The sequence below is a fragment of the Euprymna scolopes genome, chromosome 2, assembly GCF_053919585.1.
Source record: "Euprymna scolopes isolate OS-2025 chromosome 2, ASM5391958v1, whole genome shotgun sequence".
Taxonomy (NCBI): domain Eukaryota; kingdom Metazoa; phylum Mollusca; class Cephalopoda; order Sepiida; family Sepiolidae; genus Euprymna; species Euprymna scolopes.
In genome coordinates, this window is record NC_136483.1 from 11426318 (window position 1) to 11453390 (window position 27073).

The 27073-nt window shown below is 25.9% G+C and overlaps 1 protein-coding gene across 2 annotated transcripts in view; it reads right to left on the reverse strand.

The window, feature by feature from the left end:
• Positions 1 to 27073, reverse strand: part of LOC145288471 (small nuclear ribonucleoprotein-associated protein B-like) — a 76776-nt gene that overhangs the window by 12109 nt on the left and 37594 nt on the right. For both annotated transcript variants that reach the window (XM_080136332.1, XM_080136331.1), the window contains one exon: positions 8134 to 8256. In XM_080136332.1, coding sequence (XP_079992458.1) covers positions 8134 to 8256 — 123 coding nt within the window. The remainder of the gene's footprint in view (positions 1 to 8133; positions 8257 to 27073) is intronic.

Below are 27073 nucleotides of genomic sequence, written 5' to 3' on the forward strand. Positions count from 1 at the left end.
CTAACTGCTCTAAAATGTTACAATGATTCAGAAATGCTAAATAATTTTGCATTAAATTATGTGTGAAACTATTCCTTCACTCTAAATTCTAAAATAATTCTTTTGATTTCTGACACATTTTCAGTGTTCACACATAATTGCTCCTACCCCTAACCCAAAATCTGAGTGGCAAACCTCTGCCTCACACAAAACAAAAAAATGATTAAGTTCAGCATTTGCTCCCCTATTTAGCTCCCTAAGTCCCAAGGAGACGTCAAATCCTGGTGAAAATGAACAAACAATGCAGTTTTAGGCCTTAAATTTGAGTTCTGCACCATGCAAAAAAAAGAAATGACTAAGTCCATCATTTGCCACCTGCCCCCATTTAGCCCCAAAAGTCCCCAAGGCCTTAACATATTTAAATTTGAGTTCAGCACCATGCAAAACTGCTAAATAGACATACACAGAATATTTTTGACAAATATAGTAAAATATTCCCAAAACTGGAGTGTTTTTATTAGCTCTAAAAGAGCCCCTGGGGCACACCCAAGAATTATTGCGAAGTATAGGCAAACAAAATTATATAGAAATCAGTTACACCTTTCAGAAAGTTTAATCCAAGGTATAAATTTTTTTTTAATAAGCACAAAAGTGTCAATTTTAGCCATTTTAACCCGAAAGGCACCCCTAGGGGGGCAACCAGAGTTTTCAGGAAAATCCGTTCTGTTACTTTAAAAAGGAAAAGAAAAGGAAAAGGAAAAGAAAAAAAGGAAAAGAAAAGGAAAAGGAAAAGAAAAAAAGGAAAAGAAAAGGAAAAGGAAAAGAAAAAAAGGAAAAGAAAAGGAAAAGGAAAAGAAAAAAAGGAAAAGAAAAAAAGGAAAAGAAAAGGAAAAGGAAAAGAAAAAAAGGAAAAGAAAAGGAAAAGGAAAAGAAAAAAAGGAAAAGAAAAAAAGGAAAAGAAAAAAAGGAAAAGAAAAAAAGGAAAAGAAAAAAAGGAAAAGAAAAGGAAAAGAAAAGGAAAAGAAAAGGAAAAGGAAACGAAAAAGAAACGAGAAAGAAACGAGAAAGAAACGAGAAAGAAACGAGAAAGAAAAGAGAAAGAAACGAGAAAGAAACGAGAAAGAGAACGAAACGAAAAGAGAACGAAACGAAAAGAGAACGAAACGAAAAGAGAACGAAACGAAAAGAGAACGAAACGAAAAGAGAACGAAACGAAAAGAGAACGAAACGAAAAGAGAACGAAACGAAAAGAGAACGAAACGAAAAGAGAACGAAACGAAAAGAGAACGAAACGAAAAGAGAACGAAACGAAAAGAGAACGAAACGAAAAGAGAACGAAACGAAAAGAGAACGAAACGAAAAGAGAACGAAACGAAAAGAGAACGAAACGAAAAGAGAACGAAACGAAAAGAGAACGAAACGAAAAGAGAACGAAACGAAAAGAGAACGAAACGAAAAGAGAACGAAACGAAAAGAGAACGAAACGAAAAGAGAACGAAACGAAAAGAGAACGAAACGAAAAGAGAACGAAACGAAAAGAGAACGAAACGAAAAGAGAACGAAACGAAAAGAACGAAACGAAAAGAACGAAACGAAAAGAACGAAACGAAAAGAACGAAACGAAAAGAACGAAACGAAAAGAACGAAACGAAAAGAACGAAACGAAAAGAACGAAACGAAAAGAACGAAACGAAAAGAACGAAACGAAAAGAACGAAACGAAAAGAACGAAACGAAAAGAAAGAAACGAAAAGAAAGAAACGAAAAGAAAGAAACGAAAAGAAAGAAACGAAAAGAAAGAAACGAAAAGAAAGAAACGAAAAGAAAGAAACGAAAAGAAAGAAACGAAAAGAAAGAAACGAAAAGAAAGAAACGAAAAGAAAAAAAGGAAAAGAAAAAAAGGAAAAGAAAAAAAGGAAAAGAAAAAAAGGAAAAGAAAAAAAGGAAAGAAAAAAAGGAAAGAAAAAAAGGAAAGAAAAAAAGGAAAAGAAAAAAAGGAAAAGAAAAAAAGGAAAAGAAAAAAGGAAAAAAAAAAGAAAAAAAGAAAAAAGAAAAAAAGGAAAAGAAAAAAAAGAAAAAAAGGAAAAGAAAAAAAAGAAAAAAAGGAAAAGAAAAAAAAGAAAAAAAGGAAAAGAAAAAAAAGAAAAAAAGGAAAAGAAAAAAAAGAAAAGGAAAAGAAAAAAAAGAAAAGAAAGAAAAAGAAATAAAGAAAGAAAAAGAAATAAAGAAAGAAAAAGAAATAAAGAAAAAAGAAAGAAAAAAGAAAAAAAAAAGAAAAAAAAAAGAAAAAAAAAAGAAAAAGAAACTAAAAAGAAAAAGAGAAACTAAAAAGAAAAAGAGAAACTAAAAAGAAAAAGAGAAACTAAAAAGAAAAAGAGAAACTAAAAAGAAAAAGAGAAACTAAAAAGAAAAAGAGAAAGGAAATAGTCATACCACTTATGTTACTATTCCATTATCATATCCACCATTTAGCTGGCTCAGATTTGTTCTGTCCCATGCCCCTCTCCCTGCGTCATCAATCAGCCCGACAGACAGATCCTTCAATACATGATTTTGCAATTACCTCAGCCATGGCCATGGGTGATGACATTCAGAATTTATCTGGCAGCCGATCAGATTGGAAGTAATTTCATCCTTTTGCGGGACAGAAAGGCGGGAAGGAGCAAGAGGCACATCCACCCACTTTCTCTCATCGTACCCTCCAGCAGAACTATGCATTAAGAGATGGTCCACACACATCCCCAAAGGGAGGGGGATCTGGCAGGTGTTTTGGGCTTGCATGTTGCTCGCAGCATTATAATAACCTATATATTGAACCCCCCAACCCCGATTGCTATATAACCTTCCCACTGTCTACTCCCTTCCCAATGAGAGACTTTACATAACACTAACTGCTTTGCAGTTGTGTTTGGAGTTTTTAAAAAGAGTTCTGCTTCATGAAAAGATTTCAATGTTTTACAATAAGAACATAACATTATTTTTTTTATCCGCATCTATAGGTGGTCCGTTTCTCTACCATCCCTCTCTTCTCTAGCTTTCCATCCCTAGTCCAATCTATATCTATCCTCTATATCATTATACTTTATTTACCCCCTCCCCCCACTTCAAATTCCGGAAATAAAAATTTAACAATTACTCTGGAATTTACTTGACAGAAATAAGAAAAATCTTTTAACACATTCCGGCTGAATTAAATTGAAGACATTGCTATGGTTGCTGCAAAAAAGGTGAGCGCCCTCTACTGTGCTAGAAAATTACTCATTACGCTTGTGTGGTGATATCATTTAAAGAACAAATTACATAATAAGGTTTCAAAATAAAAAAAGTGTAAATGGTTAATCAGTTATAGAAATGTGACAGTCATATTTAACAAGTTTTTAGTGTTCTTTTATAACTGAAGTGTAAAAAAAAAAAAAAAAAAAAAAAAAAAAAAAAACATTAGATTAAGGGAGATAACTTGTTTGCTATCACGCATTTTATTTGTCCTATTTTTGTGAAAATAAAAATATTAGTTTATTTTAATGTCTCCCTACCTTTTCCTATGGAATATAGGCTAAAATTCATCGTAATTATAAATGAACATAACCAAAGGATTGTTTACAGCTGAGGAGTCTCTCAAAAGAAACAATGAAATAACTAAAATAGACCAAAGACTACAAGCAGTTATAGCAAACTCATGACTAGAGCAAGAGAATACATCAAATAATTTATGATTTAAAGCGCAAATATTGCTCTTCTAGAAATAGCTCTGTAGTCATTTAGTCCCATTAAATCTCTACTATAAAAATCACTTCGTGTGTGCGAGTTTCTTTCCCCATAGGTTCTGAAACAGCTGAGCTTACCTTTTGCAAATTTTACACAAAGGTAATTTATATGTCTGGCAGTGTTCTTAGATATGTTTTGTGCAGAAAATCATCCAATAAGTACCGAAAATAAAAAAAAAATCTCAGCAAATCATTTCTTAAGAAAAAAAAAAAAAAATTTGTCATCTAGTAGAGCATTTAACTACAGATCGAATGATCCCCTGTCCAAACCTAGGTGTACCTTACATTTTATTTTAATTTTTCTTATTAATGAATTCAATTTATGATAACAGAAGAGGTACCATTTAAAATCACTGCAAATCATTTCTTCATTTGCATATTTTAAAACTAAACATTTACCAGAAGTGACTTTTCCAGGGCATTCATTGTCAAGTCCAAATATCAGCAGAGATGATATTGTAAGCAAATACAGGAATTTCATGAGGACATTTTTTTTTTTTTTGTAAATTAGTCCACCAGGCAAATTATTCCTTGTAATAAATAATCAATAGAGGATTGATTCTGTAATAATACGTATGCACTCTTCATAAATTAAAATATTGTGTTTAAGCATACTGTATGACTGGGCAAAGTTTTTACTATAATTTAGTTTTAACTTTGAAAGTCAATCACTTGAACAAGTATGAATGAATTTAAGAGAATTAATTTTGCTTTCATCTTTTTTTTAATCTTAACTATAAAGAAAATTCAGTTCATTTAAGCTGAAATCGCACATGATTTACATAAGCCCATCTTGAGTCGAGCACTTTTATTATTGCTTTCTACTTCACGTAATGCTGAGCTCTATGAAGCATTTTAAAAGTTGCAGCTAATGTTTACATAAAAACATTGTAGATATAATTTACTGATCCTGTGATTTAGGGATAGAACTGCCAATTATATCAACTAGATGGTAGGAAGTTTGATTCCTGGCTTGGGATGGGAGCTAATCTATCGGCATCAAAAGTTATGATACAGTGAAAATGGCTGCCTGTGGATGGCATAATAGTTTGTATGGAAAAAAAAAAGTACATATTCATCAATTTAAATCAAACTATTTCAATTTTTATAAGTTATTACATAAAATATATAAAAAGACAAGACCTTAAATGAAGTACAATATTTGTGTTGTCAAATTTTGCATGAAAATAACAGCAATAAGTAAATGATCCAGACAAATAAAAATTCTAGAATTCTGATAGGAAATGGTTTCTTGATTACAAATAAACCGTACTGATTTTTTTTATTCAATTTCTTGTGAATTTTATGGTGTCAGATTCACAATAAAAATAAAAGTTTAAACCCAATCTTTATCATGGTTTAGATAATTTTTTATTATTAAGTTCATTTTATGAATAAAATTTTATCAACAATTTTATAGCACCCTTGGTTCTGATGCCTTCAAAACACGGCTACTCCACTAATTATTCATGTACCATGTTCATAAATATCACTAGACATTGCTAGAAAAAAGTACTAAAGCCAAGTGAAATTAAATTACGAATGATTATATAAATGAAGGAATTAAATAAATCATTTGAATTTCCCCATGAAGCCATGATTAAAGTTCAATTTAAAATATAATCTTTAAAAAAAAAAAAAAAAAGACTACCACCAGCAGGTGCAGTGTAAACAAACTGATATGCTACACAGTCATATGCTGACCACCTAATCAACTAGTACAGCAACAATAGGATTATCAAATTCCACTGATTTCGCACAGATTAAAACAGATACCAGGAAAAAAGGGCATCTGTACTAAAAATTTTAAAAAAACAAAAAAATTTAAGACAAAACTTGGATGAACTAGGTTTGAATAAACATAATAGTATGATTCCATGGAAATTCCATGAGGCCTTATTCATAATCCATATAATTTATAGTAATACTTTTAAATAAATTAAAGGAAAAAAAAATATTTTTCTTGTCATTGTTAGCTAAATATTGTTTAAATAAAACAAATGTCTCAAACTATAAATTTCTTCATTAATAAATAATTTAAATCTTTTTCTTTTTAGCATAAAAAATTGTCAGCTTCTTTAAGATTTATTTTTAAATTCATTTAAAATTATAAAATGCATATGAAAATTACATGAACATTAAAATAAAAAGAATGCAAACAATAGGTTTCATAAAATTATAAATTAGGGTGATATGTGATAATGTACATACAAACAATACAATCGTAATAATATACAGATAATAATTAAATAGTAACCTTTTCCAGACAAACTGAAATACACTAACACAAGATTACAATAAAAATAAAACTTGATAACATATACCCAATTATCAGAATTTTATGCTAGACATACCTACCCTCACCTTCTTACAGACACTTGTAAGAATTTGTTTATTTTTAAAGTAAGATTTATTTTTAAGGTTTAAAAAAAAAAAAAAAAAAAAAAAAAAAAAACTTCTTCCATTATTTCCATACAACCTTCTGCCTCATTCTCTTATTAAAAAATAAAATTTCAAAAAGTAAAAATATGCCCCACCTCCCTTTGCTAGTAAAAATATGCCCCCACCTCCCTTTGCTAGTAAAAATATGCCCCCCACATCCCTTTGCTAGTAAAAATATGCCCCCAAGAAATTGCTCCTTTATCTTTCCATGCCACAAACACTTTCTCAAATGTTAGCACTAATCCATTTCCAAACATAAGAAAACGATCTAAGGGAGATAACTTCTGCCAATTCTACTAGACCAGTGAGACAAAAAGTTGGAGGTGAAAATTTTTTTTACGTTTTGTTATGCCAATTAAATGCACAAAATTTAAAAATGTGATTTTAGTTTCAGCAAAAGTAAACAATTTGTTTTTAATTAAATCAATTAAGTTTTTCCAAAAGATAACGTTCTCATTATATTCAGTTTAACACCTGTTTTACATGTTGGTATACATTGGTTTTTTAGAAATTGACTTCTAAACTAACCTATCCCTGTCCAGGTCTTTATTTCTCTCTTAAAATCCATTATCACTCATGTTTTTCTTGGCCTTCTTTGCCAACTGATCTTGCTACCTCAACTGTTCTACATCTATCAACCCAAATGTCAGTCTTTCCTGTTCCAGCTTTGTTTAATAACAGTTAATAAAAAAAAAAAAAGTTCTTGTACTAATAACACTAACTCACCTATGCAAATTGACTTCCAGCCAGACACATTTAGCAATAGACACTTTAAACAGTCGATCTGCAAGACTCACTTGACAAGTATTGACTGTTAATGCTATCTCAACTAACACTAAATACTTTCATCCCATCTTAATGACTCACATTACAGATCCATTACACCATTCTCATTTCTCTCCATGCAACACATATCCTCAACCCTCACTGATTTCATATTGTGCACACATGCTTGGTTGACAGGAGTTGTGTTCTGCTGGTTAACAGTGGCAGAACTTGTTTCATTGTCTCCTTGTGATTCAAGATCGAGATCAGCAAGAAAACTTCTGGACAACCTTAGTAGCAATTTCCAATGTAATAATCATTTCACTCTATTAAAATACATCAAAAGAGACATCGAATCAAATTAAATTCTTTATTCTTTTTTATCTTTTAAGAATGGTACAGAACAATCAGAAAATACACCTACAATACATACAGTGGCACCAAAAAGAAAGTCTGCACTTGACATTTTTTTCAAAAACTGCAAATTTAAGCTACATTGAATGTAACTGTTTAAACAATCTACGGTTCATTTGTTTCGATTTTTATTACTATTATTTTACATGTTCATAGTTGACTTTTATTTGAAATATCCTACGGTTTACGTCAATTTAAAAAATTAACTTCTAATCGAGAAGGTAAAAAAAAGAAACTCCACAGCAACAAGCTTAAAACTAGCTTAAAATATCCACCTTTTAGACAACAAAGCAAATTGTAATCATAATTATTGTTGTTCCAAGTTATATACAACATTACATTTAATTCATATATCTCGACTTTCTTTTAGTGATCGTCAGGAGCTCATTAATCTCCACTTTTCTGGTTTATCCAATCGAGAAATCAGCCGCAGATTGAAATGTGATGAGAAAACAGTATTAATGACTGTGCAAAAGCACCAAAACACTGGTAGCATTCGTGATATCCCTAAACCTTGTCGTCCTAAAGTTACTTCTTACAGGGAAAATAATGCTATCAAGATCTGCAGCCTCAGAAACAGATTTGAAACGGCTCCCCAAATCCAAGATTACACAATCTTTCTTTCTATAGTTAAGAACAGATTGAAGGAATTTAATTCACAAGGCTGTGTTGCCAGATGCAAGCCAATGATATCTGTAAAGAATAGAAAGTGCCGTCTCTTATAAACAAAATGGTTCCATTTGCTAAAAGACAAGAAAAATTGTACTTACCTGGCATCATACCCGGTGGAGGTCCTCTCATAGCTGGAGGTGGCGGTGCAGCTCGTCCCATAGGTGGAGGTCCTCGCATTCCCATCATCATGTTACCCTGAGGCCCTGCTCCTCGACCTGGAGCTGTAAAAAGGAAAAGTTTGTTTATAATATAATATGCAAATAAATTTGTGTTTTCAAGGAACAGGGGACGCATTCATTGTTTAGATCGGTTTTCTTAAAACTATTCACATGCATTTAATTTTAAAACGAAGTTTTTATTTATACAAACATTTAAATAAATTAATAAAAACCTAAATAGTTTAGATAAGGATTTTATCACGTATTCCTTTCAGAATAAATCTTGTCTCGTTTCATTGAACAAAACTTCAAAGTCTTGAACTTAAAAGTTTAGCTGTCCTATATTTGTAACTGAAACAGGGTTTGCAAATGTTTAAGTACTAAAACGGCTAACGTGATGTACTTGCAATAACCCTTATCCCTGAGTGGCTTCCGGGCCTTGATAAGTGGTGATCACTGTGTAAAAAAAAAAAAAAAAAAAAAAAGTACAAAGATTTTTTATTTCTATAAACAGCTCTATTCATTATTGAGCACTCATATAAATAAAGTAAGGATTCTCAGGATTTCTACCCTGTAGATGTAAACTTGTTTTTCAATTTCTTATTTTGTTCTAGCCAGGGTGGGGTATACTACCAGCTGCCAGACATTCCAACTGTCCCTTCAAGTACAATTGTTTACACTTGGTTCACAGAATATATCTGACAAATAGTTTTTGAAATTCTTTTTCACGTGTTCAGTTATTCCTACAATTATCAGAATGATGGAGATCTTCCTAAGATTCCAATTTCTTTTTATTTCATACATAAGACCTTGGTATTTCAATATTTCTTTTATGTAAAAATGAATTATTAATACCTTTTATTCTAGTGTAAAATCTTAGAATTCAAAGGGCCCCTTTTTGGTGGCTAAAACTTTATACGAAATATGTAGACATGCAAGTGTTCCATTAAAGTTCTCCTTTTCCTCTCCAACGTAGAATTTGTAAAGGGATGAACATTGGATTCATAAGAAAAGTTTACATTCATAATAACCGATAGACGTAACAATACTGGATGAAATACAAAAACATTGGTACTTGTACAGTTTAATCAAGACATTAAAAAATGAATTTTTTTTTTTTTTTTTCGAAGAACTTCATTCCATAACAGGTACGTATAACATAACTTTTCAATATTTTCATTTTTTAATGTCTTGATTAAACTGTACGAGTACGGAAAATTTGGATGATTTCAGAAAATTCCTCAAAACATTTAAACCTTATTGAAACAAATTTGAATTATCTGTTTTCTTCTGTAACATCTTTTATAGGATTTTGATGATAAATTTTGGGATACGTTTTATAAAGAAAAAAGTCATATCTGGACCAATAATTGAGGTGTGCTCAAAATACTAAGTGCATCTCTTTTGACAAATACAAATCACTAGACAAAGCCACACCAAGTCTTCACTCTTCAAGCAGGACACAAGCATCACCAAATCCTTCCAGATACGCTTGAACACGTTTGGTCACATTAATCAGTTTGCCCTTTGCATTGCAGAGGATATGGTAGGTGTCTTTATCAACAGTAGCCCACCAACAAAAATCAATAAAGTTGCAATCAGGCGACTGGATGCGTGGAGAGTGGAGTGGGACTAAATATTGGAACTGATCAAGTCATTAAAGTTCTCCGTCACTTTTGATGTTGTGACAGAGTTTTGCTGGTCTTTCTGCAGACATCTTCACGCAGCACTTGACAACAATGAACAGGAACTTAATATGGCTATCTCAATCAAGTCAGACATGTTCCTAATGTTACAACAAAAGGCTGCCCCCTTTGCCTGTAAATAAGAACATTAGATAAGTGGAAATGAGATTAGGATAAGCCTCGCACCTTGTCAACAACGTTCAGACACAGATTTAGAAAATGGAATGTTAGAATTTCGCTATTGTTAAATTCCATATAAAATATTGTTTGTATTGTAAAAAGAATTAATTGTTAAATTCCATATAAAATATTGTTTGTATTGTAAAAAGAATTGTTAAATTCCATATAAAATATTGTTTGTATTGTAAAAAGAATTGTTAAATTCCATATAAAATATTGTTTGTATTGTAAAAAGAATTGTTAAATTCCATATAAAATATTGTTTGTATTGTAAAAAGAATTGTTAAATTCCATATAAAATATTGTTTGTATTGTAAAAAGAATTGTTAAATTCCATATAAAATATTGTTTGTATTGTAAAAAGAATTGTTAAATTCCATATAAAATATTGTTTGTATTGTAAAAAGAATTGTTAAATTCCATATAAAATATTGTTTGTATTGTAAAAAGAATTGTTAAATTCCATATAAAATATTGTTTGTATTGTAAAAAGAATTGTTAAATTCCATATAAAATATTGTTTGTATTGTAAAAAGAATTAATTGTTAAATTCCATATAAAATATTGTTTGTATTGTAAAAAGAATTGTTAAATTCCATATAAAATATTGTTTGTATTGTAAAAAGAATTGTTAAATTCCATATAAAATATTGTTTGTATTGTAAAAAGAATTGTTAAATTCCATATAAAATATTGTTTGTATTGTAAAAAGAATTGTTAAATTCCATATAAAATATTGTTTGTATTGTAAAAAGAATTGTTAAATTCCATATAAAATATTGTTTGTATTGTAAAAAGAATTGTTAAATTCCATATAAAATATTGTTTGTATTGTAAAAAGAATTGTTAAATTCCATATAAAATATTGTTTGTATTGTAAAAAGAATTGTTAAATTCCATATAAAATATTGTTTGTATTGTAAAAAGAATTGTTAAATTCCATATAAAATATTGTTTGTATTGTAAAAAGAATTGTTAAATTCCATATAAAATATTGTTTGTATTGTAAAAAGAATTGTTAAATTCCATATAAAATATTGTTTGTATTGTAAAAAGAATTGTTAAATTCCATATAAAATATTGTTTGTATTGTAAAAAGAATTGTTAAATTCCATATAAAATATTGTTTGTATTGTAAAAAGAATTGTTAAATTCCATATAAAATATTGTTTGTATTGTAAAAAGAATTGTTAAATTCCATATAAAATATTGTTTGTATTGTAAAAAGAATTGTTAAATTCCATATAAAATATTGTTTGTATTGTAAAAAGAATTGTTAAATTCCATATAAAATATTGTTTGTATTGTAAAAAGAATTGTTAAATTCCATATAAAATATTGTTTGTATTGTAAAAAGAATTGTTAAATTCCATATAAAATATTGTTTGTATTGTAAAAAGAATTGTTAAATTCCATATAAAATATTGTTTGTATTGTAAAAAGAATTGTTAAATTCCATATAAAATATTGTTTGTATTGTAAAAAGAATTGTTAAATTCCATATAAAATATTGTTTGTATTGTAAAAAGAATTGTTAAATTCCATATAAAATATTGTTTGTATTGTAAAAAGAATTGTTAAATTCCATATAAAATATTGTTTGTATTGTAAAAAGAATTGTTAAATTCCATATAAAATATTGTTTGTATTGTAAAAAGAATTGTTAAATTCCATATAAAATATTGTTTGTATTGTAAAAAGAATTGTTAAATTCCATATAAAATATTGTTTGTATTGTAAAAAGAATTGTTAAATTCCATATAAAATATTGTTTGTATTGTAAAAAGAATTGTTAAATTCCATATAAAATATTGTTTGTATTGTAAAAAGAATTGTTAAATTCCATATAAAATATTGTTTGTATTGTAAAAAGAATTGTTAAATTCCATATAAAATATTGTTTGTATTGTAAAAAGAATTGTTAAATTCCATATAAAATATTGTTTGTATTGTAAAAAGAATTGTTAAATTCCATATAAAATATTGTTTGTATTGTAAAAAGAATTGTTAAATTCCATATAAAATATTGTTTGTATTGTAAAAAGAATTGTTAAATTCCATATAAAATATTGTTTGTATTGTAAAAAGAATTGTTAAATTCCATATAAAATATTGTTTGTATTGTAAAAAGAATTGTTAAATTCCATATAAAATATTGTTTGTATTGTAAAAAGAATTGTTAAATTCCATATAAAATATTGTTTGTATTGTAAAAAGAATTGTTAAATTCCATATAAAATATTGTTTGTATTGTAAAAAGAATTGTTAAATTCCATATAAAATATTGTTTGTATTGTAAAAAGAATTGTTAAATTCCATATAAAATATTGTTTGTATTGTAAAAAGAATTGTTAAATTCCATATAAAATATTGTTTGTATTGTAAAAAGAATTGTTAAATTCCATATAAAATATTGTTTGTATTGTAAAAAGAATTGTTAAATTCCATATAAAATATTGTTTGTATTGTAAAAAGAATTGTTAAATTCCATATAAAATATTGTTTGTATTGTAAAAAGAATTGTTAAATTCCATATAAAATATTGTTTGTATTGTAAAAAGAATTGTTAAATTCCATATAAAATATTGTTTGTATTGTAAAAAGAATTGTTAAATTCCATATAAAATATTGTTTGTATTGTAAAAAGAATTGTTAAATTCCATATAAAATATTGTTTGTATTGTAAAAAGAATTGTTAAATTCCATATAAAATATTGTTTGTATTGTAAAAAGAATTGTTAAATTCCATATAAAATATTGTTTGTATTGTAAAAAGAATTGTTAAATTCCATATAAAATATTGTTTGTATTGTAAAAAGAATTGTTAAATTCCATATAAAATATTGTTTGTATTGTAAAAAGAATTGTTAAATTCCATATAAAATATTGTTTGTATTGTAAAAAGAATTGTTAAATTCCATATAAAATATTGTTTGTATTGTAAAAAGAATTGTTAAATTCCATATAAAATATTGTTTGTATTGTAAAAAGAATCGTTAAATTCCATATAAAATATTGTTTGTATTGTAAAAAGAATTGTTAAATTCCATATAAAATATTGTTTGTATTGTAAAAAGAATTGTTAAATTCCATATAAAATATTGTTTGTATTGTAAAAAGAATTGTTAAATTCCATATAAAATATTGTTTGTATTGTAAAAAGAATTGTTAAATTCCATATAAAATATTGTTTGTATTGTAAAAAGAATTGTTAAATTCCATATAAAATATTGTTTGTATTGTAAAAAGAATTGTTAAATTCCATATAAAATATTGTTTGTATTGTAAAAAGAATTGTTAAATTCCATATAAAATATTGTTTGTATTGTAAAAAGAATTGTTAAATTCCATATAAAATATTGTTTGTATTGTAAAAAGAATTGTTAAATTCCATATAAAATATTGTTTGTATTGTAAAAAGAATTGTTAAATTCCATATAAAATATTGTTTGTATTGTAAAAAGAATTGTTAAATTCCATATAAAATATTGTTTGTATTGTAAAAAGAATTGTTAAATTCCATATAAAATATTGTTTGTATTGTAAAAAGAATTGTTAAATTCCATATAAAATATTGTTTGTATTGTAAAAAGAATTAATTGTTAAATTCCATATAAAATATTGTTTGTATTGTAAAAAGAATTAATTGTTAAATTCCATATAAAATATTGTTTGTATTGTAAAAAGAATTAATTGTTAAATTCCATATAAAATATTGTTTGTATTGTAAAAAGAATTGTTAAATTCCATATAAAATATTGTTTGTATTGTAAAAAGAATTGTTAAATTCCATATAAAATATTGTTTGTATTGTAAAAGGAATTGTTAAATTCCATATAAAATATTGTTTGTATTGTAAAAAGAATTGTTAAATTCCATATAAAATATTGTTTGTATTGTAAAAAGAATTGTTAAATTCCATATAAAATATTGTTTGTATTGTAAAAAGAATTGTTAAATTCCATATAAAATATTGTTTGTATTGTAAAAAGAATTGTTAAATTCCATATAAAATATTGTTTGTATTGTAAAAAGAATTGTTAAATTCCATATAAAATATTGTTTGTATTGTAAAAAGAATTGTTAAATTCCATATAAAATATTGTTTGTATTGTAAAAAGAATTGTTAAATTCCATATAAAATATTGTTTGTATTGTAAAAAGAATTGTTAAATTCCATATAAAATATTGTTTGTATTGTAAAAAGAATTGTTAAATTCCATATAAAATATTGTTTGTATTGTAAAAAGAATTGTTAAATTCCATATAAAATATTGTTTGTATTGTAAAAAGAATTGTTAAATTCCATATAAAATATTGTTTGTATTGTAAAAAGAATTGTTAAATTCCATATAAAATATTGTTTGTATTGTAAAAAGAATTAATTGTTAAATTCCATATAAAATATTGTTTGTATTGTAAAAAGAATTAATTGTTAAATTCCATATAAAATATTGTTTGTATTGTAAAAAGAATTAATTGTTAAATTCCATATAAAATATTGTTTGTATTGTAAAAAGAATTAATTGTTAAATTCCATATAAAATATTGTTTGTATTGTAAAAAGAATTAATTGTTAAATTCCATATAAAATATTGTTTGTATTGTAAAAAGAATTAATTGTTAAATTCCATATAAAATATTGTTTGTATTGTAAAAAGAATTAATTGTTAAATTCCATATAAAATATTGTTTGTATTGTAAAAAGAATTAATTGTTAAATTCCATATAAAATATTGTTTGTATTGTAAAAAGAATTGTTAAATTCCATATAAAATATTGTTTGTATTGTAAAAAGAATTGTTAAATTCCATATAAAATATTGTTTGTATTGTAAAAAGAATTGTTAAATTCCATATAAAATATTGTTTGTATTGTAAAAAGAATTGTTAAATTCCATATAAAATATTGTTTGTATTGTAAAAAGAATTGTTAAATTCCATATAAAATATTGTTTGTATTGTAAAAAGAATTGTTAAATTCCATATAAAATATTGTTTGTATTGTAAAAAGAATTGTTAAATTCCATATAAAATATTGTTTGTATTGTAAAAAGAATTGTTAAATTCCATATAAAATATTGTTTGTATTGTAAAAAGAATTGTTAAATTCCATATAAAATATTGTTTGTATTGTAAAAAGAATTGTTAAATTCCATATAAAATATTGTTTGTATTGTAAAAAGAATTAATTGTTAAATTCCATATAAAATATTGTTTGTATTGTAAAAAGAATTAATTGTTAAATTCCATATAAAATATTGTTTGTATTGTAAAAAGAATTAATTGTTAAATTCCATATAAAATATTGTTTGTATTGTAAAAAGAATTAATTGTTAAATTCCATATAAAATATTGTTTGTATTGTAAAAAGAATTAATTGTTAAATTCCATATAAAATATTGTTTGTATTGTAAAAAGAATTAATTGTTAAATTCCATATAAAATATTGTTTGTATTGTAAAAAGAATTAATTGTTAAATTCCATATAAAATATTGTTTGTATTGTAAAAAGAATTAATTGTTAAATTCCATATAAAATATTGTTTGTATTGTAAAAAGAATTGTTAAATTCCATATAAAATATTGTTTGTATTGTAAAAAGAATTAATTGTTAAATTCCATATAAAATATTGTTTGTATTGTAAAAAGAATTAATTGTTAAATTCCATATAAAATATTGTTTGTATTGTAAAAAGAATTAATTGTTAAATTCCATATAAAATATTGTTTGTATTGTAAAAAGAATTGTTAAATTCCATATAAAATATTGTTTGTATTGTAAAAAGAATTGTTAAATTCCATATAAAATATTGTTTGTATTGTAAAAAGAATTGTTAAATTCCATATAAAATATTGTTTGTATTGTAAAAAGAATTGTTAAATTCCATATAAAATATTGTTTGTATTGTAAAAAGAATTGTTAAATTCCATATAAAATATTGTTTGTATTGTAAAAAGAATTGTTAAATTCCATATAAAATATTGTTTGTATTGTAAAAAGAATTGTTAAATTCCATATAAAATATTGTTTGTATTGTAAAAAGAATTGTTAAATTCCATATAAAATATTGTTTGTATTGTAAAAAGAATTGTTAAATTCCATATAAAATATTGTTTGTATTGTAAAAAGAATTGTTAAATTCCATATAAAATATTGTTTGTATTGTAAAAAGAATTGTTAAATTCCATATAAAATATTGTTTGTATTGTAAAAAGAATTGTTAAATTCCATATAAAATATTGTTTGTATTGTAAAAAGAATTGTTAAATTCCATATAAAATATTGTTTGTATTGTAAAAAGAATTGTTAAATTCCATATAAAATATTGTTTGTATTGTAAAAAGAATTGTTAAATTCCATATAAAATATTGTTTGTATTGTAAAAAGAATTGTTAAATTCCATATAAAATATTGTTTGTATTGTAAAAAGAATTGTTAAATTCCATATAAAATATTGTTTGTATTGTAAAAAGAATTGTTAAATTCCATATAAAATATTGTTTGTATTGTAAAAAGAATTGTTAAATTCCATATAAAATATTGTTTGTATTGTAAAAAGAATTGTTAAATTCCATATAAAATATTGTTTGTATTGTAAAAAGAATTGTTAAATTCCATATAAAATATTGTTTGTATTGTAAAAAGAATTGTTAAATTCCATATAAAATATTGTTTGTATTGTAAAAAGAATTGTTAAATTCCATATAAAATATTGTTTGTATTGTAAAAAGAATTGTTAAATTCCATATAAAATATTGTTTGTATTGTAAAAAGAATTGTTAAATTCCATATAAAATATTGTTTGTATTGTAAAAAGAATTGTTAAATTCCATATAAAATATTGTTTGTATTGTAAAAAGAATTGTTAAATTCCATATAAAATATTGTTTGTATTGTAAAAAGAATTGTTAAATTCCATATAAAATATTGTTTGTATTGTAAAAAGAATTGTTAAATTCCATATAAAATATTGTTTGTATTGTAAAAAGAATTGTTAAATTCCATATAAAATATTGTTTGTATTGTAAAAAGAATTGTTAAATTCCATATAAAATATTGTTTGTATTGTAAAAAGAATTGTTAAATTCCATATAAAATATTGTTTGTATTGTAAAAAGAATTGTTAAATTCCATATAAAATATTGTTTGTATTGTAAAAAGAATTGTTAAATTCCATATAAAATATTGTTTGTATTGTAAAAAGAATTGTTAAATTCCATATAAAATATTGTTTGTATTGTAAAAAGAATTGTTAAATTCCATATAAAATATTGTTTGTATTGTAAAAAGAATTGTTAAATTCCATATAAAATATTGTTTGTATTGTAAAAAGAATTGTTAAATTCCATATAAAATATTGTTTGTATTGTAAAAAGAATTGTTAAATTCCATATAAAATATTGTTTGTATTGTAAAAAGAATTGTTAAATTCCATATAAAATATTGTTTGTATTGTAAAAAGAATTGTTAAATTCCATATAAAATATTGTTTGTATTGTAAAAAGAATTGTTAAATTCCATATAAAATATTGTTTGTATTGTAAAAAGAATTGTTAAATTCCATATAAAATATTGTTTGTATTGTAAAAAGAATTGTTAAATTCCATATAAAATATTGTTTGTATTGTAAAAAGAATTGTTAAATTCCATATAAAATATTGTTTGTATTGTAAAAAGAATTGTTAAATTCCATATAAAATATTGTTTGTATTGTAAAAAGAATTGTTAAATTCCATATAAAATATTGTTTGTATTGTAAAAAGAATTGTTAAATTCCATATAAAATATTGTTTGTATTGTAAAAAGAATTGTTAAATTCCATATAAAATATTGTTTGTATTGTAAAAAGAATTGTTAAATTCCATATAAAATATTGTTTGTATTGTAAAAAGAATTGTTAAATTCCATATAAAATATTGTTTGTATTGTAAAAAGAATTGTTAAATTCCATATAAAATATTGTTTGTATTGTAAAAAGAATTGTTAAATTCCATATAAAATATTGTTTGTATTGTAAAAAGAATTGTTAAATTCCATATAAAATATTGTTTGTATTGTAAAAAGAATTGTTAAATTCCATATAAAATATTGTTTGTATTGTAAAAAGAATTGTTAAATTCCATATAAAATATTGTTTGTATTGTAAAAAGAATTGTTAAATTCCATATAAAATATTGTTTGTATTGTAAAAAGAATTGTTAAATTCCATATAAAATATTGTTTGTATTGTAAAAAGAATTGTTAAATTCCATATAAAATATTGTTTGTATTGTAAAAAGAATTGTTAAATTCCATATAAAATATTGTTTGTATTGTAAAAAGAATTGTTAAATTCCATATAAAATATTGTTTGTATTGTAAAAAGAATTGTTAAATTCCATATAAAATATTGTTTGTATTGTAAAAAGAATTGTTAAATTCCATATAAAATATTGTTTGTATTGTAAAAAGAATTGTTAAATTCCATATAAAATATTGTTTGTATTGTAAAAAGAATTGTTAAATTCCATATAAAATATTGTTTGTATTGTAAAAAGAATTGTTAAATTCCATATAAAATATTGTTTGTATTGTAAAAAGAATTGTTAAATTCCATATAAAATATTGTTTGTATTGTAAAAAGAATTGTTAAATTCCATATAAAATATTGTTTGTATTGTAAAAAGAATTGTTAAATTCCATATAAAATATTGTTTGTATTGTAAAAAGAATTGTTAAATTCCATATAAAATATTGTTTGTATTGTAAAAAGAATTGTTAAATTCCATATAAAATATTGTTTGTATTGTAAAAAGAATTGTTAAATTCCATATAAAATATTGTTTGTATTGTAAAAAGAATTGTTAAATTCCATATAAAATATTGTTTGTATTGTAAAAAGAATTGTTAAATTCCATATAAAATATTGTTTGTATTGTAAAAAGAATCGTTAAATTCCATATAAAATATTGTTTGTATTGTAAAAAGAATTGTTAAATTCCATATAAAATATTGTTTGTATTGTAAAAAGAATTGTTAAATTCCATATAAAATATTGTTTGTATTGTAAAAAGAATTGTTAAATTCCATATAAAATATTGTTTGTATTGTAAAAAGAATTGTTAAATTCCATATAAAATATTGTTTGTATTGTAAAAAGAATTGTTAAATTCCATATAAAATATTGTTTGTATTGTAAAAAGAATTGTTAAATTCCATATAAAATATTGTTTGTATTGTAAAAAGAATTGTTAAATTCCATATAAAATATTGTTTGTATTGTAAAAAGAATTGTTAAATTCCATATAAAATATTGTTTGTATTGTAAAAAGAATTGTTAAATTCCATATAAAATATTGTTTGTATTGTAAAAAGAATTGTTAAATTCCATATAAAATATTGTTTGTATTGTAAAAAGAATTAATTGTTAAATTCCATATAAAATATTGTTTGTATTGTAAAAAGAATTAATTGTTAAATTCCATATAAAATATTGTTTGTATTGTAAAAAGAATTAATTGTTAAATTCCATATAAAATATTGTTTGTATTGTAAAAAGAATTAATTGTTAAATTCCATATAAAATATTGTTTGTATTGTAAAAAGAATTAATTGTTAAATTCCATATAAAATATTGTTTGTATTGTAAAAAGAATTAATTGTTAAATTCCATATAAAATATTGTTTGTATTGTAAAAAGAATTGTTAAATTCCATATAAAATATTGTTTGTATTGTAAAAAGAATTGTTAAATTCCATATAAAATATTGTTTGTATTGTAAAAAGAATTGTTAAATTCCATATAAAATATTGTTTGTATTGTAAAAAGAATTAATTGTTAAATTCCATATAAAATATTGTTTGTATTGTAAAAAGAATTAATTGTTAAATTCCATATAAAATATTGTTTGTATTGTAAAAAGAATTAATTGTTAAATTCCATATAAAATATTGTTTGTATTGTAAAAAGAATTAATTGTTAAATTCCATATAAAATATTGTTTGTATTGTAAAAAGAATTAATTGTTAAATTCCATATAAAATATTGTTTGTATTGTAAAAAGAATTAATTGTTAAATTCCATATAAAATATTGTTTGTATTGTAAAAAGAATTGTTAAATTCCATATAAAATATTGTTTGTATTGTAAAAAGAATTGTTAAATTCCATATAAAATATTGTTTGTATTGTAAAAAGAATTGTTAAATTCCATATAAAATATTGTTTGTATTGTAAAAAGAATTGTTAAATTCCATATAAAATATTGTTTGTATTGTAAAAAGAATTGTTAAATTCCATATAAAATATTGTTTGTATTGTAAAAAGAATTGTTAAATTCCATATAAAATATTGTTTGTATTGTAAAAAGAATTGTTAAATTCCATATAAAATATTGTTTGTATTGTAAAAAGAATTGTTAAATTCCATATAAAATATTGTTTGTATTGTAAAAAGAATTGTTAAATTCCATATAAAATATTGTTTGTATTGTAAAAAGAATTGTTAAATTCCATATAAAATATTGTTTGTATTGTAAAAAGAATTGTTAAATTCCATATGAAATATTGTTTGTATTGTAAAAAGAATTGTTAAATTCCATATAAAATATTGTTTGTATTGTAAAAAGAATTGTTAAATTCCATATGAAATATTGTTTGTATTGTAAAAAGAATTGTTAAATTCCATATAAAATATTGTTTGTATTGTAAAAAGAATTGTTAAATTCCATATGAAATATTGCTTGTATTGTAAAAAGAATTAATTGTTAAATTCCATATAAAATATTGTTTGTATTGTAAAAAGAATTGTTCATTCTTTTATGAAAACTGGATTAAAAAGGTCAGCTAAAAAGAATGAACAATACAAATTAAAAATATATTGTAAAAAAATGGATTAGATTAAAAAAAAATAGGTTAGGAGAATTCTTTGTTTGCAGAAGTGTGTTTTGGAAACGGTGCTTAGCCATGTGAGTTGGTCACGTTTGAAACAACACATCTGACGTCATAGCAAAAAGGCAATTCTCAATAATAGGAGCTAGCATTAGCAGATTAGAAGAGTCGACAGTCAGGCAGTCAAGTTCGAACAGTCAGCAGAGTCGGTCGAAAAGAGTTGACATGATTAGAGGGTCCCTTTATAAGCAAAGCGAGAACATTTAACCATGTAGTAACGAATTTGAATTTCTGACGTCATCATCATCTCAACCGAGCAAATGAAAAAGAATCACCATCGATATTTGTCACCGTCTTTGTCGTCATTCAACAATTGAAGGTAATGTGTTAATCATCTTAATATGAACTTTGTATAACCCTCTTGCAAGTAATGTGTTCCCCTCCTCCATCATAAGTAATGATTCACCAATCTGATATAAAAGAACAGTAATACACATTCATTCAATAAGGAATTCCCATCATCATCATCTCTCACTCTGTTATGTTTTTCTCATCGTTGTCAATCCTGTATTACATGTACCCGTTATATGTTCCCCAATATGAAACCCCCTGATATACAACACTAACATAGGACAATAAGATGTGGCTTTCCCTGGAAACATAAAAAACAAACAATGTGAAGAAATTGGGTCTTCACGATAAGCAAGACTGTAATTAGTTACCTGTTCGACACACGTGAGCAATTGGTCATGAGAAGAACAAGAGTATAACTGACTTAAAGTGATTCATCTTGAGATTCTTGGCTTTTTTTTTTTTTAAGGCTGTTTTTTGACGTTTCATCATAAATAATTGACTCTTGTAACTTTTGTATGAGAAATAGTTCAAGTCGCAATAGAAATAGTTCAAGTCGCAATAGAAATAGTTCAAGTCGCACTTTCTTCATCTTCACCGTGTCCATATCTTTCACTAAGATGCACATTGTTTTGCACGGATCTTGCTGCATCCTCTTTTAGCAGCTTTGATAAATTTTATTGTGCAACAGTCAAAAGACGCATTATAATCCTTGCTAAGCACTGTTTCTATATCTCTCATGATTCACAACATTCAAGGAGCATTAAGCTTCAGTCTACTTTTTAATTCTATCAAGAATTATCATGTTAGTATATTTTGCGTTATTATATATATCATATACATATGTATGTGTGTCTTAAATATCGATTTATAAAGCTTTAGTATCGAGAGATGAAAAAGGAAAAAAAACAAATATTCAACATTTCATCAGGATGATTGATTTGAAGAAAATAAAATACTGGTGCAATATTTGAAAATATACTTGTTTGTAATGTGAAAAGGATGTCAGTGTTATTTCAGAACAAAGTATTCAACGTGTTTATAGCGTTGTGGCATGAAGTGAGTGAAATTTTTTAATGACATAACTGTTAGAGATTTAAAAAGGTATGATGCAACTTCTGTTTTTCTCATTATAATTCAAACGTTGAATATGTAATTGAAATGAAGGTTGTTTTTTTTTTGGGGGGGGGGTATTATTTACTAGCAGTTTAGCCCAGCTTTGCTTGGGGCCCTATGTACTGTTCATAACTTGCCCTTTGTGTGAATACACCCTTTATGTAATCCTTTATGTAAAATTTCAAATGTTTAGACTAAAAATTGTCTCAGTAATTTGGTAGAGATCACAGAGGTAATTTTTTTTTTTTCTTTTGACCCCCTTAACATTTATTATTTTGGTCTCAAATTAAAATAAAAAGTTTGACCCATGTCCAAGTTACCTACACCTAAAATTTCAAGTGTTACCCAAAATTGGCAGAGGACTTTGGTAGAGTCTACAAAGGTCAACTCTTTCAACTGACATTTTGTCAGCAAAATTTTTGCCACCAAACTGATTAAAATGTCTGAATATTCGTCACATAAAATTTCAAATGTTTAGACCAAATATTGGCTGAATAGTTTGCTAGAGATGACAAAGGTCAAATCTTTTGAACTTTGACCCCTTGGCAGCTAAAACTTTTGACCCAAGCTGATTAAAAGGCTTGCCCTCTCTCTGAATAACTTTTTATGTAAAATTTCAAATGTTTAGACCAGAAATTGGCTGAGTAATTTGGTAGAGACTGCAGATCAAATTTTTTTTAAACTTAGACACCTTAATATTCATTCTTTTGGTCTCAAATCAAATTAAGAAGTTTGACCCATGTCCAAGTAACCTACATTTAAAATTTCAAGTGTTTAGACCGAAAATTAGCAGAGGAGTTTGGTAGAGTTTTCAAAGGTCAAATCGTTGAACTTTGACAACCAAATTTCTGGCTAAAAACCCAATTAAAAAGATTTTCCCAAATTTCGATACCCCTTATGTCAAATCTCGAGTCTGTAGAACGAAAATTGATAGAATAGTTTGGTAGAGAAATATACGCACACAGACAATTACACTTTTATAGGTATAGAGATTGATTGATTGATTGATTATCTATATATATATAAAAGCGAAAATGTATGTGTGTATGTATGTTCGTTTTTCCTCGATGTCCACGAAAGGCTTCTTTCAGAGAAGCGCTTGCTCGGTTCACAACTTCTTAAAACTTTTTATATCATCTATAAATTGTAATATCTCAGAATTACCCACGGAGCTCGCCTGTATTTAATTTTATTGACTTTCAAACGTTAATTATTCCACATTTCCCCGCATCGGCACGTGTTACATTCGGTTTTCGGTATAAAAAAAAGCAAAACTCGACTCTAATCACAGGCCGAAAGCCAGTTTGTTCAATGTCGACTTCTTCATATCAGACTAGCTTTCATTTCACTCCTCCTAATAAACAGGGAGTGGGTTTTTAAAAACAAACAAACCGATTTATTCAAAACTGTCCCGCACAAAATCGTAACTGCTGAATACCTATCGCCGTCACATCAATCAAAAACGCGCACCTGTTTGTTTTTTTAACACTTTACTATTTTCCAGCTGCGCGTCGTCAATGCTTCGGGTTTTTTTCACATATCCCGAAAAACACCCAGGCAACGCCGAGTACCCCTCGCTAGTCTATCTATAAAAGCGAAAATGTCTGTGTGTGTGTACACACTTCCCTACCAAATAACTCAATTTTTGGTCTACAGACTCAAGATTTGACATAAGAGGTATTGAGATTTGGGAAAATCTTTTTAATCGCTTTTCAGCTAGAAATTTGGTTGTTAAGGGGTAAAAGTTCAAGATTTGGACCTTTGAGAACTCTACCAAACTCCTCTGCCAATTTTGGGTCTAAACACTTGAAATTTCAGATATAGGTTACTTGGACATGGATCTAACTTTATAATTTGATTTGAGCCGAAAATAATAAGTGTTAAGGGGTCATAATTGGAGTCAATGTTTTAAAAAAAATTGATCTCTGCAGTCTCTACCAAATTACTCAGCCGATTTTTGGTCTAAACATTTGAAATTTTACATAAAGTGTATTCAGGCATAGAGCAAGCTTTTTAATCGGATTTTGACCGAAAATTTGGCTGCCAAGGGATCAAAGTACAAAAGATTTGACTTTTGCAGTCTCTAGCAAACTATTCAGCCAATTTTGGGTCTAAACATTTGAAATTTTACATAAAGGGTAGTCAGACATGCAGCAAGCTTTTTAATCAGTTTTGGGGCGAAAATTTGGCTGGTAAGAGGTCAAAGTAAACCCAGGTCTAAAATTGAGTTCTGTTCTTTTAATGTAAGTTTACTGATTAAAAGAGATAAATTGTAAAAGCCTCCACCTTGTTTGATAGTGTTTAAGTTTGCAATAAGCTTTAGTATATATTTCATGTATCCATATAAATTTTTATAAGATATACTTTATGTACCGATTTTCAGTAATTATGTCAACAGTGCTCAATACTAGAGTAGAGCTAAGTAGTAAGTTATGAAAATATATATAGCAATTAAGCTACACAAAATTTTCTGCATTTCATCTTCGTGAAGGCTTGTCAGGTTAATGCATGGAATTGATGTTTCTAAAAGTTTCTACATATACACATGATGCTAAGTTTGTTAACTAATCAGATTTATTGCTATTCTCGCTCCCGTTTTCAGCAGCCAATGATCATGCCATTATTGGACAAAGGTTCGGTTGATTTGTAATTTGCCTCTGTTTTTGGAGAGGAGTAAGCCATCTTTATGTAAAGACTAGTGAGGGGTACCCAGCGTTGCCTGGGTGTTTGAGAGGTGTGTGTGGAAAACCTGGGGGGGGGGGGGTAAAAATGTTTTGGTAGGTAAGTATGAGGATCGAGCCCAAATCGTTGAGGCAAAGTTGTAAATTAAAGTGAAAAAAAAAAAAAAAAAAAAAAAAAACTAATGTGTGACGTTAACCACTGCCTCACTGTGAAATGCTAACAGAAACACGTTTGAATTTATTTAATTACTTGGATTTGGCAGGTGCCCGAGTTAATGAGGTCAAGTTTGACTGTGGGATAGTATTTCATTTACTGCGGGAACGCTTCCTAAGATGTTATAGAAAAAAGACTAACCCACATGTGGCGAGCAACAAATATTGAATATTTATCGTCCCGAAATCGAGCAAATTAAATAGACAGGCGAGCTTCGTTGTTAACTGTGAGATATTACGATTTATATGTGATATAAAAAGTTTTAAAAAGTTGTGAAGCAAGCGACCGCTTCTCTGAAAGAAGCCTTTTGTAGACATACAGAAAAAGCGAACATACATATTCGCTTTTATATTTATAGACCAGCGAGGGGTACCTGGCGTTGCCCGGGTGTTTGGAGGTGTGTGTGTGATGATCGAACCTGAACCGTTGAGGCAAAGTTGTAAATTAAAGTGTGAAAAAAAAACAAAAAAAAAAACGTGCAACATTAACCATTGCCCCACCGCGACATGCTTACGGAAACACGTTTGAATTCATTTAATTACTTGGATTTAGCAGGTGCTCGTTTTAATGAGGTCAAGTTTGACTGCGGGATTTCATTTACTGCTGAACACTTTTTTTCCTCGCCCCCAAGATGTTATAGGAAAAAGACTAACCCACATGCGGCGAGCAACAAATATTGAATATTTATCGTCCCGAAATCAAGCAAATTAAATAGACAGGCGAGCTTCGTTGTTAACTGTGAGATATTACGATTTATGTGATATAAAAAGTTTTAAAGTTGTGAAGCGAGCGACCGCTTCTGAAAGAAGCCTTTTGTAGACATACAGAAAAAGCGAATACACATATAAACATTTTCGCTTTTATATTTATAGATGATCGTTTTAATCTTTGGCAAATATTGAAGCCTGATAAATGCTTTTCATTAGGCATTTATTTATGATGGCTAGCCGAATTACCGTGCATTGCCAGGTTGTATTTGATATATTTGAATATTACATCCTCATACATAATTTTCTTATTGATTAAATGAAGCATTAATTCATAATGGCTTCTTTTTCCACATCCCTCATGATGTAGAAGCTATAGGTAAGTTTTATTTTAGAGGTCCTGCCAGTATCCCTAATCTTCTTTTTTAGTTAAATCTTTTAATCCTTCTTTGAAAATATGATGTAAGAATTGCAATTATTATTTTATATCATAGTGCATATCTGAAAATTGTTTAATCTCTTTTTGTTTTAACTATTTAATGTGCAATATATATATATATATATATATATATATATATAGTGATGATCATATTTATTGGCACGGTAAAATAAAAGTTAAATTTTGTCTAATAAATTCTAAAAAAGGGATTAAATTAAAGAAAATAACAAAGTATATTATGTATTTTTAACTGGCCTTTCCGATGCAGCAATCGGATTTTAGAAAAAATAAATAACAAAGGAACAACAAACATAATTGCAAAAAACCCTTGTTCAAAATTATTGGCACGGCTTTGTTTTTCTTTTAGTATCATTATAATATCAATCAATTTCCGGTTTACGTGCTTTCTGAACTTTTTTATAGCCATATTATGCTTGTTTAACGCTAATTCAGTGAATAATTTCTTTCAGATAATTTTTAGATAGCGATTTATTTAAACTATTATAAGTGACTAAATTATAATTTTCAATCGCCATGGTTAAAACTAAGGAACACAGCGAAGACGTCAGGAAGCTTGTTGTAGCATGCCATACCAATGGGGAGGGCTATGATAAGATTTCAAAGAAGCTAAACCTT